The sequence below is a fragment of the Aquarana catesbeiana genome, linkage group LG03 (assembly GCF_042186555.1).
Source record: "Aquarana catesbeiana isolate 2022-GZ linkage group LG03, ASM4218655v1, whole genome shotgun sequence".
NCBI lineage: Eukaryota > Metazoa > Chordata > Amphibia > Anura > Ranidae > Aquarana > Aquarana catesbeiana.
In genome coordinates this window covers 131,728,289-131,747,970 of record NC_133326.1, presented here as the reverse complement: position 1 = coordinate 131,747,970, position 19,682 = coordinate 131,728,289, and the positions used below count along the sequence as shown (strand labels likewise).

The 19,682-nt window shown below is 43.6% G+C and overlaps 1 protein-coding gene across 3 annotated transcripts in view; it reads right to left on the bottom strand.

Annotated features, from left to right (window-relative positions):
• Positions 1-19,368, bottom strand: part of TYMP (thymidine phosphorylase) — a 65,731-nt gene extending 46,363 nt beyond the window's left edge. Inside the window, exons 1-3 of one of the 3 annotated variants that reach the window (XM_073619252.1) lie at positions 19,110-19,368; positions 18,852-19,065; positions 13,843-14,010 (exon numbers count right to left, since the gene is read on the bottom strand). In XM_073619252.1, the coding sequence (XP_073475353.1) occupies positions 13,843-13,854 (12 nt within the window). In that variant the 5' untranslated portion in view covers positions 13,855-14,010; positions 18,852-19,065; positions 19,110-19,368. Of the gene's footprint in view, positions 1-13,842; positions 14,011-18,851 lie in introns of all 3 variants that reach the window. The other 2 variants (XM_073619254.1, XM_073619253.1) reach the window with 2 other exon arrangements.
• Positions 19,369-19,682: the final 314 nt, after the last annotated feature.

Genomic DNA, 19,682 nt, shown 5'->3' with positions numbered 1-19,682 from the left:
GATAAAAAAACGTTTTTTTGCATATTGTTTTACTGCACTTACAGTGGAAGCACCATCTTTGTGTTTTAATTCTTTACTAGATCTTGCTTCTCACTTATGGAGTGCTGCTGATGTGCATCTCAAGACACATGCCTGCTATTCCTTTGTCCACATCATGATTTAGACTTTAAACTCTATGGTCTTTGGAGGGTCTTTTTTGCCAAGAACCCCCCTATACATAACTATTTTCTGTGCCTGCCAGTGAAGCCTATCTAATGTTGCACTGCTTCTGGATTCAGAGTAGAATTGCTGTGCCTGCTGGCACTACAGTGGGATAGAAAAAGTTGCAGGTGGTGAGGCTGTCAGCATTGTCACCTCTGGTTTACAAGCCTGTGGCCTGCCAATAAGCATCTGACCATACTTAGCCCCAGCACTGCCTCTGTTGTGGAAACCCTCTCGCTGTGAGCTGCATGTCTGGGAGAGGGAATGTGTGAGAAACAAATGGAGAATTTGGCTCATTCAGGGAAGGTTGGAAGTTTTTTGTTTATTCTGTGAGGCTTGTGCATCCCATACTAATTGGATTTAGGCCACATTCACGCGGCTGTTTACATGCTTACATGCTTTACATGCAAGAAATGGTAAGCTGCAATATAATAAATGTTTACTTTTGGATTTAATATTGCTTTAACTTCTAATTCTTAAAATTAACCCTACCATTTAAGGTACAATTAAAGACTCTTGTTTGAAAGTCTCAACAAATACTAAAGCCTTCTTCACGTGGCCATTTACAAGCAGCCACTGGATTCCAGAGGGATGAATTAGAAGATTCCTGAGGCTGGGATGATCAGGGCATGAGAATAGCCGTGACTGCGTCCAGGCTCAGACATCTATCCCTAACCGCAGGGGTCTGATTTGTGTGCAGCTACATGCGAAAGCCATGCTCACTGTCAGCCTGTTATTAGTTTTAATAGGCTGAGCGGCTGCTGCTATTCGCATGTCCTGGACATTCCAGCTGCAAGAAACCCCAGACAGTTAAGGTCATAATATGCTAGTGTGAACCATATACTAGCACATTATGACAGACTTACCTTGAAACAATGCCCTCCAGTGGCACACTGTCTCCGCGTTTGGCACTTCCATCCTGGTGTTCCTTCCAGGTTCAAGCTCTCGGGCCATTTGAATGGTTGGGCAGCGATGACATCACTCTTGCGCACACGCATGGAATTAGCAGTTGTGGCACAGGGCTCTCAATGGACGGCATACTTCAGTGTGCCATCCACTCAGAGCACAGTGCACATGCGCTGATCACGTCACTGGCTGCTACAAATATGAATTTCTCCTAAACGGTACACGTTTAATAGATACAGTGCCTTGAAAAAGTATTCATAGGCCCTTAAAATTTTCAACATTTTGTCATGTTACAACCAAAAACATAAACATATTTATTGGGATTTTATGTGATAGACCAACACAAAGTGGCACATAATTGTGAAATGGAAGGAAAATGATAAATGGTTTTCAATTTTTTTACAAATAAATAATAAGTGTGGCGTGCATTTGTCAATACTTTGTAGAACCACCTTTCTTTGCAATTAACTCTTTTTGGGGATGTCTCTACCAGCTTTGTACATCTAGAGTGACAATTTTGCTCATTCTTCTTTACAAAATAGCTCAAGCTCTGTCAGATTGGATGGAGAGCGTCTGAACAGCAATTTTCAAGTCTTGCCACAGATTCTTAATTTGATTTAAGTCTGGACTTTGACTGGGCCATTCTAAGACATGTATATGCTTTGATCTAAACCGTTCCATTGTAGCTCTGGCTGTATGTTTAGGGTTGTTGTTGTCCTGCTGTCCTGCTGGAAGGTGAACCTCGGCCCCAGTCTTGTCTTTTACAGATTCTAACAGGTTTTCTTCTAAGGTTGAAAAAAGAAGAATGAGAAACGGCGCCAAAATAAAAAACTATAAATATGTATATATATATATATATATATATATATATATATATATATATATATATATATAAAGTGATGCTGCACCAAAAATTAGTAAACTAATAAAGCAAAAACATGTAAGCATGTGAGTATCAACCAGACCCACATAGGTGTGACATAATAATCAGCACATATATCATAAATTATATAAACCAGTCCAATATAAAAGAATGTGAAAAAAATATTTATATCTGTGAGACAAATAAAGATGGGTGTATTTCTTCTGCGTGGGTAAAATCTCCAACACCGTGCCTTCATAAAGTGCAGTATGCTAATTTCTTGTGATTAAAAGCTTCACCCGAAGTGACAAATAAATCTGCTCACCAGAAGTATCTGGCCACAGAGTGACCACCAGGCATATAGTTGGAAAAACTTCCTCAGCAAACCAGGATCCTCCTGTCCTGGTTATGCAGTAATCTTTCTCTGTCAGCTTACCTTCTCCTCATCTGTTCAGACTAAGAGCCCTTTCACACTGGGGCGGGCGTCGGCGGTAAAGCGCCGCTATTGTAAGCGGCGCTTTACCGTCAGCATGCCCCCGCTAGCGGCCGAGAAATGGTTAAAAACCACCGCAAAGCGCCTCTGCTGAGACGCTTTGCCGGTGGTATAGCCGTGCCGTCCCATTGATTTCAATGGGCAGGAGCGGTGAAGGAGCGGTGAAGGAGCGGTATACACTCCGCTCCTTCACCGCTCCGAAGATGCTGCTAGCAGGACTTTTTTTACCGTCCTGCCAGCGCATCGCTCCAGTGTGAAAGCCCTCGGGGCTTTCACACTGGAATGAAAGCAGCGGCACTTTCGGGTCGGTTTGCAGGCGCTATTATTAGCGCAATAGCGCCTGCAAACCGCCCCAGTGTGAAAGGACCCTTAGAGGCCAGCCACTCACACCTGGCTAGTTTTATAACCTCTCCTCTAAGCATGGCCCCACCCCAGGCCCTATCAGGGAACCCTATATTAACCTGTGCACTGCAAGCCAGCAGTGCTGATCAACCATTGTGTGTTAGCTTTCGTGTGTACTTGCTGTGTTTCCTACGTTTGATTCCAGTTACCGACTTTGGCCTGTTCTTGACTATTCCTGTCTGCTCGTGACCCTGACCTTTGGCGTGTCCCTGACTATCCCTGTTTGCCTGTGACCCTGAACCTTGGCGTGAACTCTGTTGTCTGCTTGTGGCCCCGACCTTGTTAGCTGGGGGACCCTGGGGGTTAGCTGGGGGACCCTGGGGGTCGCGACCTGGAGCCAGGTGCAGCCCAGTCCATCCTCACCACTAGAGGCTCTGGTGAACACTTGCTTGCTCTTAGACTCCGCACCCCAGGGAATCTTATGCTCTAACCTCGGTGGGATCCGTGCTGGTGTTCCAGCAGCCCTGCCTTCCTTACCACCCTGACTCCCATCTGCAGCAGTCAGCCGTAGGGTCCACTACCTTGCGGTGCACTCCTGATCCCTACGGTGTGCATCTGTCACCTAGCCTCAAAGTGACCTGACACCTCCAAGCCAATAAGAACTTTAATCGAGCATCTCCAAAATCGATCAAACTTCATACATTCATAGATGGTGAATGGTGATCCTCTGATAATAACATTTAATGCAAGTCCCAAACGCTCCTTATCCCTATCTTAATCTGTAAAGATTGGCTCTCCCAGAAATGAGCCAAAAACAGCAATAGTGTAATACTGTCTTTATTGTCAGAGCTATCCCCTCCACCCCCCAGCTGAGATGCATGCCGTGCCTCCTGGTTTCACATTCTAGTGACGGATCGGCCCCTGCCTCATCCCACAGCTGAGCTGTCATCTGCTGTATGTTTTAGGCATGTAAGTGCTCTGACAATAAAGACAGTATTACACTATTGCCATTTTTGGCAATCACCATCTATGAATGTATGATGTTTGATCGATATTGGAGATGCTCCATTAAAGTTCTTATTGGCTTGGAGGATCCTGGTTTACTGAGGAGGTTTTTCCAACTCTATGCCTGGTGGTCATTCTGTGGCCAGATACGTACTTCTGGTGAGCAGATTTATTTGTCACTTCGGGTGAATCTTTTAATCACAAGAAATGAGCATACTGCAATTTATGAAGGCACGGTGTTGGAGATTTTACCCACACAGAAGAAATACACCCATCTTTATTTGTCTCACAGATATAAATATTTTTTTCACATTCTTTTATATTGGACTGGTTTATATAATTTATGATATACCGTATTTATCGGCATATAACACGCACAGGCATATAACACGCACATTCATTTGAAGAGGGAAGTTTCAGGAAAAAAATTTTAAATAAGGAACTTTGAAGCAAAATAAGGGTCAGTGCCCATCTGCAGCCTCACCATTGCCATCAATGCAACCTGACCAATGCCCACCTGCAGCCTCACAAGTGCCATGAATGCAGCCTTATTAGTCCACATCAATGCAGCCTCACCATTGCCATCAATGCAGCAGCCTCACCATTGCCATCAATGCAGCAGCCTTGCCATTGCCATCAATGCAGCAGCCTTGCCATTGCCATCAATGATGCAGCCTCACCATTGCCATCAATGCAGCAGCCTCACCATTGCCATCAATGCAGCAGCCTCGCCATTGCCATCAATGCAGCAGCCTCGCCATTGCCATCTATTGACTTCCTATTACAGAGGCCGCCGAGTAAACAGGAGATTCTCACTGTATGAAGTCTAACGGCACTCCCCCCCCCCCCAGGTTGGCTCCAAGGGAGCCGAAATTGAAGTATTGGCATATAACACGCACACGCTATTTGCACCCGATTTTCATGGTGAAAAAGTGAGTGTTATACGCCAATAAATACAGTATGTTCTGATTATTATGTCACACCTATGTGGGTCTGGTTGATACTCACATGCTTACATGGTTTTGCGCCCAATTTTTCACATTTTTTTTTCTTTTAAGGTTGCCCTCTATTTGGGTCCATCCATCTTCCCATCAACTCTGACCAGCTTCCCTGTCCCTGCTAAAGAAAAGCATCCCCACAGCATGATGCTGCCACCACCATGTTTCACGGTGAGGATGGTGTTCAGGGTGATGTGCAGTGTTAGTTTTCCACCACGCATAGGGGTTGATTTACTAAAGGCAATTAGACTGTGCACTTTGCAAAGTGCAGTTGCACTCTGCAAGGACAGTTGCTCCAGAGCTTAGTAAATGAGGTAAAGCTTCACTTTGCAAAGGATAACCCAATCAAATGCTAGGCAAATAAAAAAACAGCATTTTTACAGGCACATGATTGGGTGATGGAAGTCAGCAGAGCTCTTCCTCATTTACTAAGCTCTAGAGCACCTGCTCGTGCAAAGTTCATGTTCTATTTGCCTTTAGTAAATCAACCCCATAGCGTTTTGCCTTTAGGCCAAAAAATTAAATTTTGGTCTCATCTGATCAGAGCACCTTCTTCCACATGTTTGCTGTGTCCCCCCACATGGCTTCTCGCAAACTGCAAACTGGACTTCTTATGGTTTTCTTTCAACAATAGCTTTCTTCTTTCCACTCTTTCATAAAGGCCAGATTTGTTGAGTGCACGACTAATAGTTGACCTGTGAACAGATTCTCCCACCTGAGCTGTGGATCTCTGAAGCTCCTCCAGAGTTACCATGGGCCTCTTGGCTGCTTCTCTCAGTCATGCTCTCTCTCTCTATTTTCTAATTAGATGTCTTCCAAAGGCAATTGGTTAAACTAGATTTTAGTTAGGGGTATCAGAGTAAAGGGGGCTGAATATAAATGCACACCACACTTTTTACATATTTATTTGTAAGAAATGTTGAAAACCATTTATTATTTTTCTTCCACTTCACAATTATGTGCCACTTTGTGTTGGTCTATCACATAAAATCCCAATAAAATACATTTACGTTTTTGGTTGTAATATGACACAATGTGGAAAATGTCAAAGGGTATGAACACTTTTTCAAGGCACTATATTCACTGTACCTACATGCAAGTCCTATTATAGGCTTACCTGTAGGTACGCGGAGCGGAGTTTATTACCACTTTAAAAATTTGGAAGTATTAAACACACAAGCAGACAGTTATTATATTGCAGCTTACCAATTTTTAGATGTGCTGGCTGCATTTAGTTTTCTTTTTTAGGCTTTCTTTCTTTTTTCATCTGGTTTTCCAGCCAGTAAGTCTGTTGTTTTTAAAAAAAAAAGCTCTCTTGCAGATGTATCAATTCCAGTGATAAGAAAAAACATTTGCCACTGACAGAGGTGCTTACAACGATCAACTTTTATTTATTTATGTAAAACATTTATCTCAATAGAAAAAAAATGTTCGCTGGAACGGCTTATAAAGTTTTAGCTGGAGTTCAGCTTCAATTTGTTAGTCCATTTTAAACTGCTAGCACATCTAACACTCCCCTCCCCCCAAACTAATAATGCTGTTGTCCAAATGTGCCCCCTGTGCTCCTTCATCCAGAGTGGGATGCTCTGATACAGGAGGTGTGTTACTGGTCAGATCAACAGGTAGAAACTGAGGCAAAAAAAACTAAAAAAAGAAAATAGGGTCCATGCGTCCCTGTTCATCGATTCAGGTGCAAATCAGGTCTGCATTGTTGCCTGAATTTTCACCTAAATAGGACCAGGAGATGCACAGGACTCTTCTTCAATGCAGACCACGGCCGCCCCGGAGCTGTGTGAACCGGCTCTATTGAGAGCCTGTCTTGTCATGTGAAACCCGTAATCAATTTGCATATGCGTGAACCCGGCCTAAAAGGTTAGAATAAAGGGAGTATTATGTTATGTTGAAGGTGGAGTTAAGGTTTAGGTTACAGGTTAGAACAAATAAATAGGAGGTTGGGACTTTAAATGAAGCACTTGGGTAGTGGAGGTGAAATAAACCGTCTGTAGATTGTAGTATGAAATATTTATTAATTGTAAAAAATATTACACACAATAGAGGAGTATTGATTTCTTATACAATAAAAAGATTCATTACATACATGTATAAAAGATGTACACGTGGTGTAGGCATAATAAAGAATATACACATATAGTAGCACATGATTGAATGTTGATGAAAGAAGTAGGAAAGCATGATGTTGCTAACAGCAACATGCCTGATATCGATACATGCACCCACATAGTAAGTGTGCATTAACTACGTAGGAAAATAGTTGATGTAGTCAGAGGAAACAGGTAGTATAAGTGACTATGGTTCCATATGGGATGTAGCTGGGGCATCAAAATAGCAAAGCTCGACGCATTACGTGGGTGTACCCCACTCATCAGGAGCTGATGCAGCCAAATTTTCCTATAAAATATGTATAAAAAAGTATAATGAACCATAATGTCCATATAAACAAATAAAAAATATAGATGAATGAACATTGACTATATAGAGCAGATTTAGCTAAACGCTCTCACTGATTTAGGCAGCAAGTGCAGTGCGCGGTGGTGGGCGCAAGGTGGGCCAGGGACATAGTCTCTCCACGGGAGCCGAGGCAGCGTAGATATAGATGCGACATCGGGCAGGCGGAAAAGAAACAAAACAAGATGGGGCAGAGTGTGTCCTCTGACCAGGAGTGTGTTTGTCATGGGAACAACCAGATCTAAGAATAGAATAGTATATTCCATTAGGTGTATATATAACATGTAATAGTGTTTTATTTATAATAATAATAATGGAATAATGGATCGCGAGCCCAGTAAGTTCCAAAAAAGGTGATACTGTAATAGGACAGGTGTGTGTGTGAGACAATCTGTACTTATAGGTGAGTGACATGAAAAAAAATGTGAAAGTAGCCAAAATGGGGTGGGAGTGTAATGGCAACTAGTGTATGAGAAGTAACAGATAAAAAGTGACAAGAGACTAGAGGAATGAATGAGGCAAAATCACCACGAAAATGAACACTAGAACCAAGAAGAACCAAAACCAAACAGAAGGAGAAAGAGGAAAAAGGAGACAATGAACCTACCCAAATGTGGCATCTAAAGGCACCACCAGCCGAACGAGGGCTGCAGGTCTGGTGTGCAGAAACCCCAGCAAGAGACTGGCCATGAGGACAGCCAGCTCCAAATGGGGAGTATAAGTACGCCGCCAACGCCACGTGGGTGACACAGAGGAGGAGCCACAGCACCTGAGCCGAGCAACCTCGGCCATCGGCGCGAAAAGGCTCCACCATTGAGACACCGAGATGGAGTCGCTGAACTTCGGCGCGGTGACGCCAGGAAATGACGTCACACGCCCGGCGTAGGATACGTGGTGCCGATGCGCAGAGTGGCGACTGCCCGATCTCCCAATCACACGTGGGGAAAAGAAGGGGAGGACCCACTGGCGCATCGCAGCTCCCGCAGAGAGGAGAGCCCAGCATCACCCAGCCGCCCAATCACCGCACTACAGGCAAAAATGCTGACCAGGTGGAGAGTGTTGTTAGAGCATCTATAAGAAAACAACCATGTGGGGCATGAAATCGATAACCAGGATGCTGCTTATAGAAATTGAAAAAAATAAACTGATGGATAAATCAAGTAAACAGTAATATGTCCACAACTAAGGAAAATATATACATGTAAGAACAGTTTCCTATGCATGGTGATACCCTATGAAAAAAGGGGGGGGGGGCAAGCCTCACACAGGGAGGGTAGGGGAGCACTACCAATCCCATATAACCAAATGCTTCCATCCCGGTATTCTATAGATTTCTATAGTATTCTAAAAGGTTAGAATAAAGGGAGTATTATGTTATGTTGAGGGTGGAGTTAAGGTTTAGGTTACAGGTTAGGGCCATTCTTGCACACACATTAATTTTTACTTGTTATGGTCCTAAAAATCCAGCTCTGAGAACTAACAGCACTGGGCTCCTGACACCAGAACCCAACATGCTGCATTTGTCATTGTGAGATCCTTTCCAGGCCAAGAATGGACTGAAACATCAAATGTAACCTCATACGGCAGTTTCTATGCAGTTTGACACAAGGTAACCTCTTTGCCTGGCAAATTTGTGAATAGAGCTATTCAGTTTTATTCAAGAGTGCTTGGTAGGCATGATACATATACACTTCTTTTACAGCCTGTATTTATGGGAAACTCCTTTGAAAAGAGCGTTAAATCAGAGCCCCAACTTTTGCCTCTTTCTCCACCAGAAACTCTGCTATTTGGTAGCCTGTGTTGTACTTCTGGGCATATTAAAACTAGACAGTTTTCTTCATCTGGAGACGGATACGCACAGTCCATTCTGGACAATGTCCAGCAACTTTGCATATGAGGGACTTCCTAACTGAAGATAAAAATATTTAATTTACTTATTTAGGTAGGTCCTGTAAGGCCTCACATAGGCATTCACATAGACACTGAGCGCTGTACACCATGAATTGGCTGTTTGTTTAGGTGGTTACAACTCCTAGATCACACATGCAGGCAGCCCCTGTAAGTCTAAGGCAGTGATGGCGAACCTTGGCACCCCAGATGTTTTGGAACTACATTTCCAATGATGCTCAACTACACTTCAGAGTGCATGAGCATCATGGGAAATGAAATTCCAAAACATCTAGGGTGCCAAGGTGCGCCATCACTGATCTAGGGGGTCACATTGGGTACATGGGCACAGCCATTCCTTCTAATTTGACAGGCATGCAGGTGGCTGTCTTAATGAGGCCCTAAGTGTGTCCAGCTCAAGAAGAGAGACTACACACACTTAGACTGATTTACTAAAGGCGCTTAAAGCGGAGCTCCACCCAAAAGGGGAAGCTCCGTTTGTTCAAACCCTCCCCTCTTCCACTGTTAAATTTGGCACTTTTTGGGTGGAGCAGGTGTCTGGTTTTCACTGCCGGGTAAGATTGCAGATGCATTTCCAGCCCCACCTCCTTCCCTCCGCAACCTTCTGGGACACACACAGGTCCCATAAGATGGCAGGACCATTCGGAAAGCACAGCACGACTCAGCCTGAAGGTTTCACTGCCTGTTTCCCTTACTTACTATCCTGGTGTCTGCACCCAAAGCCAATTGATGAATCGGCTCAGCGGTGCCGACATTGTGGAATTCCTAGACAGGTAAGCGTCCTTATATTAAAATTTATTAGCTACAGTATTTGTAGCTGCTGACTTTTATTTTTTTTTTCAGACTGGAGCTCCTCTTTCAGATCTTCACACTTCAATTATCCCATCGTGTGAAAAGCAAATTGTTGTTTACTTATTTCATCTGCACATAATTGGATATTCAGTGTAAAAAGGAATTTGTTTTCACATGATTAGATAACTGAAGTAAAGTTTTTGATTCTGGGGTGTACTCCACTTGCATTTGAAAATTTAAAGAAATTTGTTCTCAGAAAAATCTCATTAAGAAAAGAATTGAAAGGAAATCTCTCCAACAGGGACACAAAGAGTAAAAAAAGGTTATTGTGTCCTGGGAGGCGTTATATATACGATTCCCTGTGTTCTGGGGGGCTCGGTGTGCGCCTCATTGGCACATGGCTCCATGTTACCTCAGCTCCCGGGACAGACAACCCTCCTGGCCCTGGCCCCACACTTACCATATCCCATCGCTAACTCATTACATGTAAGTATTCAGGACTGGCAAATTCCCTTCTCCTGCTATGTTCAGTGCTATACTAGATTAATTCTATTTCATTCTTTATAGATATTCTTGAGCATCCGCCCCTGATGAGTGTTTACACGAAACGCGTCAGCCATATAGGATGCAGACACATAGGATGCAGACACATGCCTGTATGAGCAATCAATCCAGTCTATTGTCTACTAAGCAATCATGTTCATATTATTTTATTTCATGTTACTTACATTGCAATGTGCCGCCTCAATGACATGTGTATATATATGAATTCATACGTTTTATACATTATCGTGTGTTGCCAAGTTGATATATATCATGTATCCTTGATGTCCATGTTATATGTGTATATGTATGTGTAATTTTATGATCAAAATATTTTTTACTTCTGTACCATTGATATGAATTTTATACATCTTCCATGTTATTAAACATGTTTTCTACTAAAGTACCCCCACAATGTCAAGAGCTTCATTTAGGCCCCTTTCACACTTGGGCGTCGGCAGCTATATTTATATAAGCTATATTTAGCGGGGTTTTACTGTCATTTTTGCAGGGGTTTTTGGCTGCTAGTGGCCAAAAAACAGTTAAAACGACCCGCAAAGAGCCACTGCAGTGGCGCTTTGCTGGCAGTTCTGCAGCTGTGCCCATTCAGTTCAATGGGCAGGAGCGGTTTAGGAGCAGTGTATACTCTGCTCCTTCACTGCGCCAAAGATGCTGCTTGCAGGAGTTTTTTTAATTCCTGCAAGCGCACCACTCCAGTGTGAAAGCCCTCAGGCTTTCACACTGGAGAGACAGGAGAGGCTCTTTACAGGCGCTATGCAGGCGCTATTTTTAGCACTGTAGCGCCTGTAAAGCTCCTCAGTGTGAAAGGGGTCTTAAAGTCCCAAATCACCCTCTTTAGTTACCTGAACCAGGGATAGAGGCACACTACATATGTGCTTCATTTAAAGTCCTAAATTCCCCTCTTCGTTCCATACTCTTTTATGCCAAAAAACTTGCACCTAAGCCTGGGCATGTTTGATTTTTCCTGTTCGGGTCCTATAGACTTTAATGGGGTTTGTTATTCAGCTCTAAACTTTTGCGATTTTCAAGAGTTATGGCGTAAACTGGGGTGTTCAGCCCATCTCTACTTCAAACAACCTGATGCTGGTGTCTCCTTCTGTTATGTGTAATCTGTTTATTAGGGTGTGTTTCTCTCATTGTATAATTCCCCTGTCAGGAACCAAAAACAGAGCAAAACATAGCTAGAGTTCAGTAAACATGACGAGTAGCCAGAACAAGCCAGAGAAACAGGAGTCCAGAGATTAGCAAAGTCGGGTTCAGCAAATAGTATCAGGAACCAGAAAGGAACAGCCAAGCAAAAGTCTTTCACAGGAAAACACAGAGAAAATTGAATACTGTCCGTCATACGTTTTTTATACTTTTTCAATTTTCTCTGTCACAATTGCACTAATACGGCTACAATCACATCAAGTATGACAGGAAAACACAGCAGGGAGAATCTGGATATGTTGACCAAGGTAAAGGCACAGAAGATCTGATCCAAGGACACACACACACACACACACACACTTGTCTCACTTTTGGTTTTACTTGTGTTGTCTTTTTCCTGTGATGTTTGTTTGGGGCAGAGCCAGTTAAGCACTTTCATGTCATTCAGCTGTGTTATTACTATTTAAAACATGAGACTGCTAGTGCTTATGGGTTATGACTAACCAAAGAAATTTGTGAAATGCGTCAGCCATGCTCCCCTCTGTGCTGTCATGAGGCTGTAACCTCAATGGTTTTTCATGTTGGATGTTTTTATACCAATAAAGCAATTTCCCTTATCCTTGGAGTGTGGTCAATCGGTTTGTCTCCTGCATCAAAGGACACAGCACACTATCGATCGCCGCACACGTGCGGCAAAAAATGAGATGACATCATATGACGTCCTCCCAGAACAAGAGCGGTCCTGCCCGACCATTGTTTTACAATACAGCGGGTGGGAAGCAGTTAAATGGCATGCTTGGGAGATGCCATTAAGCTGTATGTGATTGTACGCAACAGTGCAGTGTTCACAGACAGTGCCAGTGACACTATTCTGACATCACATATTTTAGATGTTCATTCGATATTCTAGCTTGTCTTAAATACAATAGCACCCCAAGCTGATTCACTTCAACCAAAAAAAAAAACCCCTTTTTTAAATAGTTTTGTCTGCAACACCTAATAGCCATAATAGGTCTGAATTCAATGGTGGAATTAGCAGCCACAACGGATCTAGAAGCAATACGATAGTTTACTCCTAAAAATAAAATAATGCTGAAGCCCTCAACTTCATAAAAATTGGCCAGTGAGAAAACAGTTTTAAGGTTGTGAGCTTTTTATTTTATAGTTCTACACTGCATTGTTGTAACAGTTTAATAAAATTTCAACTCCTCCCTCCTGTACCCATATCCCCAATTATTACCAAAAATATAAAAAATGTTGACTTCAGATATGTGTTTGGTAGAAATTGGCTAGCATCAGGACAGAACACGAGCACTTGAATAGGCATGAAAAACAAGAGACAAGACAGTTTTTATCTTGCAATAAAAATTACAGTGTATTATCTGAGCAGCAATAGCCATCAATATTGTTTAGTGGCTGGGCAGTATTTAAGCATCTTGGTTAGACTGCCATATAAGAGGGAGAAATTAGAGAAATAGAAATGAGAGGGGAGTGAAGTCACACGGCTCCGGACAGTCATAGAGCCGGAGTCCGCAGAAAGGAAGATGGGAGAAGATGGACGTGGCATGCACAGGGGACAGCGTGGGCTTACTTTGCAGGTAAGTGTCACATAATGGGCTAGTATGCGATGCATACTAGCCCATTATGCTTTTAATTTGCAGGGTTTGCACGGAGCAAAAGAGGAAGTAAAACCCGTCAGGGACATGGATGCTGACTAACATCATTGACCAAACATGGCCATGGGTACATTAAGTGCCTAATCATGTTATTACATAACTGTAACTGGATGATTTTCACACACACACTGTTTTACTGTCTTTGCTTATCGAACTTTGGGGTTTATTTACTAAAGCTATAGAGTGCACAATTAGTCATAATTCTGCAGAGAAACCAATCAGCTTCCAGGTTTTATTGCTAACGCTTAATTAAACAAGGTTAGATGCTGATTGGTTTCTCAGCAGAATTGTGACTAATTTTGCCCTCTCTAGCTTTAGTAAATAAACCCCTTTGTTTGCTCCTTTTGTAAGTCAACCCAGTGAATGTTTATGTGGCACACAAGTCAAGGGAATTACTTTTTTCTTTATTTGTGCAGGTCTTTTGCTAGATGACAGATTTCAGTAATTTTTTTTCTAAAATAACAAACATGTTGATTTTACCTGCTCTGGCATTGGTTTTTCACAGAGTAGCCTTGATCCTCCTGTTCTGGGGTCCTCCACTGGTAGTCCTGGCTCCTCCTCTTCCCTGAATGTACCCAAGTTGCTTGCTGGGGGCACTCATAGGGGCTCGATCTATTGCCACACACCAGGGTTTGACAAATTTTGAATCTAGGAGCCAGCTAAAAAAGTTAGGAGCCAGTTTTTTTTAACCACTTCAGGGCACAAAAATGTCAAGTCCTGAGCTGCTAGCCGGGCCTCAAGGGTTCACTCGCCACCAGTTGCCCCGCCCAACCCCTACCCTACCCCGCCCCTAATTTCGCCCCTAAACACACCCTCATAAATTATGAAATGACACTTAAATGTTTTATTCAGAATTAAGTTATAAAAATAAATACTAACAAAACTTTATCCGTGCCCAACAATGCAGCCTGCCTGTGTCCACCAATGCAGCCTATGCCCACCAATGGAGCCTGTGCCCACCAATGCAGCCTGTATCCACCAATGCAGCCTGTGCCACCAATGCAGCCTGTGCCCATCAATGCAGCCTGTGCCCATCAATGCAGCCTGTGCCCATCAATGCAGCCTGTGGTGTTGGAAACCTTCGTGTCCTGTCAAACAGAACTAACTGTATATTACCTCTCTGTTGCTCTCTCCCAGTGCTCCCACAGTCTTCAGTACGTAGCCTCACGCATGCACCATAGCAGAAGAAGGGGTGTTGGGCGTGCGGATGCAAACACGTGACAAAAGCACAGGTACCAGGATGCAAACTCTAGATACCATGGTGACTTGGCGCCTGGGATTTGTCGAGCCCCGCCACACACAGAGCTCCCTGCTCTCTGCTCACAAGAGTTGATTGCAGGGCTGGCCCAAGACAATGTGCTGCCTGGGTCCAAGAATTAAATGCTGCACCCCCCCACCCCCTAAAAAAAATCACGCCAATCAAAAGGCCTCCACATCCATTATTTTATATCATGATAATTAATACTAAAAATACATTTATCAGGAAGTCAGATTTACATGAAACAGCACCTTGTTTATATGCAAAATTCTATGACATACCATTATGCTCAATTCAGGGCAGCATAGGGGCAGGCTAGGGTGGTATATAGACAGGCTAGGGTAGTACATAGACAGGCTAGGGTAGTATATAGACAGGCTAGCGTAGTATATGGACCGGCTAGGGTAGTATATGGACAGGCTAGGGTAGTATATGGACCAGTGGCGGTGCGTCTATTAAGGGCGCATGGGCGCTGCCCCCTCTCTCCAGCCGGCCCCTATATGTAAAATGGATAGATTCATGCATTGCATGAATCTATCCATGGCCACTGTAGCCACCCCCTATTCAGGCATCTGGCCCCTTTTTGGATGCCGGGCACCTGAATTACTAGGGTAGTATATAGACAGGCTAGGGTAGTATATGGACAGGCTAGGGTAGTGTATAGACAGGCTAGGGTAGTATATAGACAGGCTAGAATAGTATATAGACAGGCTAGAGGAGTATATGGAAAGGCTAGGGTATAGGGGCAGGCTAGGGTAGTATATAGACAGGCTAGGGTAGTAGAGGGACAGGCTAGGGTAGTATATAGACAGGCTAGGGTAGTATATAGACAGGCTAGGGTGGTATAGGGGCAGGCTAGGGTAGTATAGGGGCATGCTAGGGTAGTATAATGGCAAGATAGAGCTATATAGTGATTTTTGAGCATGAGAGGTTATGTAACATTTGGCCATCCAGCAGATCAGCAGCCACTACTAGAAAAAAATGATGGACACCCTTCGTGTCCTGTCAAACAGAGCTAACTGTGTATTACCTCTCTGTTGCTCTCTCCCAGTGCTCCCACAGTCTTCAGTACGTAGCCTCATGTATGCACCATAGCAGAAGAAGGCGGGCCGGGCGTGAGGCTTCCCCCCCCCCCTCCATTTTCACTTAATAGAAATTCAAGCTGCATCCGAACAACGGCTGCTGGTGGAACCGATGGGGAAGGGATCTCTCATTGCTCTCTGTCTCCTGTGGGTACCCTGCCCCTGGCTGCGCACACACACTTGAGCTCTTCATGTGTTTGCGCGGGTATTTAACAGTCGGCGTTAGACTGTGCGTGAGCACCCTGACACTATTTAGTGTACTTAGAATATAGTTTGTAAACAATGAACAAAGTGACACAAGATTGGGCAAAGTTTGTTGATCTATACCAGCCATTGAGAAGTAATTTGTTCACCTCTATAATGTCGGTAAACTGCAATCTGATGGGTTACATTTACACTTGTAAAACACAGATCATTCATCATCATCATTCATCATCATCAAAGTCAGACACTTTTTTAGTACCCGCTGAAGTGCAATCCAAATGTGAATTAGGTTTCAAATGAAAGGGAGATTTAGACACATATTTAAATCTATCCTAAGGTTCGAAGATTTAGGCTGGGTTCACACTATTGCGAATTGGATGCAGGTTTCTCCATATCCAATTTGCATGTCAGGAGATTGTGACCGACTCCCTATGTGCGAATTGCACAGGAGTCCTGTGCGTCTTCTGGTCCGTTTCAGGTCCGAATGCAGCCAAAAATTCAGACTGAAATCTGACCTGAAACGGTGAACAGGGACGCACCAGAACCCTGCTGAGCCACTTTGTGCTTCAGTGTGAACCCAGCCTTAAAGTGAAAGAAATATCACAATGCTGTCCTGGTAATGGAATGGATGGATGTGTTAGGGTCTGTGTCTTTTACAATCAGCCGGGGATCCATGAACAGATGTCCTGCTGAATCAGTGCAGAACAGAACGAATGTCACTTTTATGAGATCTGAGTCTGTTCAGTGTTTTACTCACTGAGCTGCATGGACCCATGTTAGCTCAGCCCCTATGGGCAGGTGGATGCAAATTAATCTGCATATGTTTACATCTTTTTACCTTCTATGCATCACCTTTAGGTCTGATAAAAAGGAAAAGGACGAAAACCTTTTCTGTTTCTTTTTCCAGGATACTTCCACGTAAACGGATGCATGTCGGTTTACATATGCTTGCTCATAGACTAACATTTAAGCGGAGTTCCATGGAACTTCCGCTTTAAGTGACAGTGACCCCCTGACATGCCACATTTGGCATGCCATTTTTTTTGGGGGGGGGGGGAGCAGATACCCTCTTTTTAGAGGCATCCAACTCCCACTTTCTCCCGGGGCTCCTTGGCAGCGGAAGGAAGTTCACCTCTCCCCTCTCCTTGCAATTTTCTGGGACACGTCACAGGTCCCAGAAGATTGCCCAGCCAATCACAGCGCGCAGCTCAGCTCGCGCATGCGCAGTGTGTGCCCGGCTGTGAAGCCACAGCCGGGCGCCCACAGTAGTGATACTGGCGCCGCGGGGGGGGGGGGGAGGAGCAGGGCTTCCTTCGCCCGCATTGCTGGACCGTGAGACAGGTGAGTGTCCAATTATTATACACTTTTTGTAGCTGCTGACTTTTAAATGGGTGGAACTCCGCTTTAAGCTTCCGTTCAGATTTGCCTAAAAAAAAACTTAAAGAGCAAGTTCACCTTTACAGAAAAATGGGTGAAGGTGAACTTACACAGGACCCCCTCCTCCCCCTCCCCCGGTGACCTGGACCGTGGCAATCTCCCGTTCTGAGCCCCGGTATGTCCACGTCAGGAGTCTGGGGCTTAGAAATCCCCTCAGCATCAACGCGTCTTCTTCCCAGCTAACAGGATGAGTTCTGCGGCTTCTGACTCGTCGGCGCCACTCATGTGACGGCACTGACCAATTAGAATGCTCCGAAAAGTCCCTCCTGACGAGGTATGTTTTGGTACATTCAGCTGAAGGGATTTCTAAGCCCCGGACTCCTGACGCAGAAATACCGGGGCTCAGAACGGGAGATTGCTGCGTTTCAGGTCATCGGGAATGGGGGGGGTGAGCAGGGGGCCCTGTGTAAGTTCACCTTACAGATTTTTCTGTAAAGGTGAACTTACACTTTAAGAATAAGAAAACGAGAACAAAATTGTGAGTTGTTGCTAATAGCAACCAGTTTTGTTTTATGGAAAAATTGAGCAAGCTTATCTAATTGGACGCTATGAGCATTGACTTCAATTTAGTTCTCTTTTTTTTCTCAAGTTTTCATGAATAAGGCTCATAAAGCACAGGGTAGACAATCAGCAGCAACACAATTGTAATGATAAATGAACATAGCTTAAAAATAATAAATGATAAAATAATAAATGAGCTTTAAAGGATAGACAAACATTTCAACAGTAAACCACTATCGGAAAGTTTAAAAACAATATAATAGAAATATACAGTATTAGGTATGTATTGATAACATGCATTAAAAAAAATAACTATATATATATATATATATATATATATATATATATATATATTGTATATACACACACATACACAGTATATTATTATTGATTATTATTGTTCAAATAGGGAGTTGCACTGTATTAAAAATAAAATAAAACTGAATACTCCAAACAATAGTGATCAAATAAATTCAAACATGAAATGTAAATTCTTATAATGATATCCACATTATCCACCACCGTGTAATGTGTGATGCTTTAAAGATGACATCTCCACCATAGATAAAGTGCTTTCTTACCAGCTTGCATAGATCTCCTATCACAAACAGTAATGGTAGATCTATGCAAGCTGGTAAGCAAAGACTCTATCTATGGTGGAGGTGTCATCTTTTTCATCGCTATTGTTTGGAGTATTCAGTTTTATTTTATTTTTAATACTTCTGATTTGAACATTTGCTTTGGGACTGTGCTATATCTCACAGAAGAGTTGCTGCTTTGATGTTCCTTTATACATAGGTGTTTAGCGCTGTTTTTCTTGTGTGTTTGATATTATTATTATGTTTGTTATTATTGTTAATTATTATTATAAATTGTATTTTCCAACAAGATCTCTCTGTGACTTGTAGCACAGAATGTGTAATCCTTCCCCAATCCCCAGCCAGAGGATAATGCACATCCTGGAGTGAACGATGCCCATGCCATGCTGCCAATCATAACCATCTCACCTGTGTTCTCCTTGCAGAATGACCCCAGAGACTTGTGCCCTCTCTCAGGGAGACTTGTGCCCTCTCTCAGGGAGACTTGTGCCTTCTCTCGGGGAGACTAGTGCCCTCTCTCAGGGAGACTTGTGCCCTCTCTCAGGGAGACTTGTGCCCTCTCTCAGGGAGACTTGTGCCTTCTCTCGGGGAGACTTGTGCCCTCTCTCAGGGAGACTTGTGCCTTCTCTCAGAGAGACTTGTGCCTTCTCTCGGGGAGACTTGTACCCTCTCTCAGGGAGACTTGTGCCTTCTCTCGGGGAGACTTGTGCCCTCTCTCAGGGAGACTTGTGCCTTCTCTCAGGGTGAGTCTTGTGCCCCCTCTCTGAGTCTTGTGCCCCCTCTTTGAGTCTTGTGCCCTCTCAGGGAGACGTGTGCCTTCTCTCTGAGTCTTGTGCCTTCAGTCAGGGTGCCCTCCTCGGATGCTTCTGCAGTCATCTGAACCTTTTTCATATTTGTTTAATTAGCAAACCTTTTCAATGCCAAGTCCGAGTGACAGAGGCGTTCCGGGAGGAGGGACAGGGCAGTGACACCACACAATGATTGTGGTCAGGGGACATGACCTGCAGTGTTATTATGCTGATGTAGTGTAGAGATGACACTGATATCGTGCGATCTGTGTCCTCTTCTGCTTTCCACTGTTATAATGCAGCTGACAGGAGATCTGTCAGATTATACAGACTGCACACAGAGCCGTATAACATAGAGATGGAAATCATTTCTTAGATCTGATGACATTACAGCAATTATAGCATGACTTGAATTCTTGGGGAGCGTCAATGCTGCCCATGAGAACGTCCA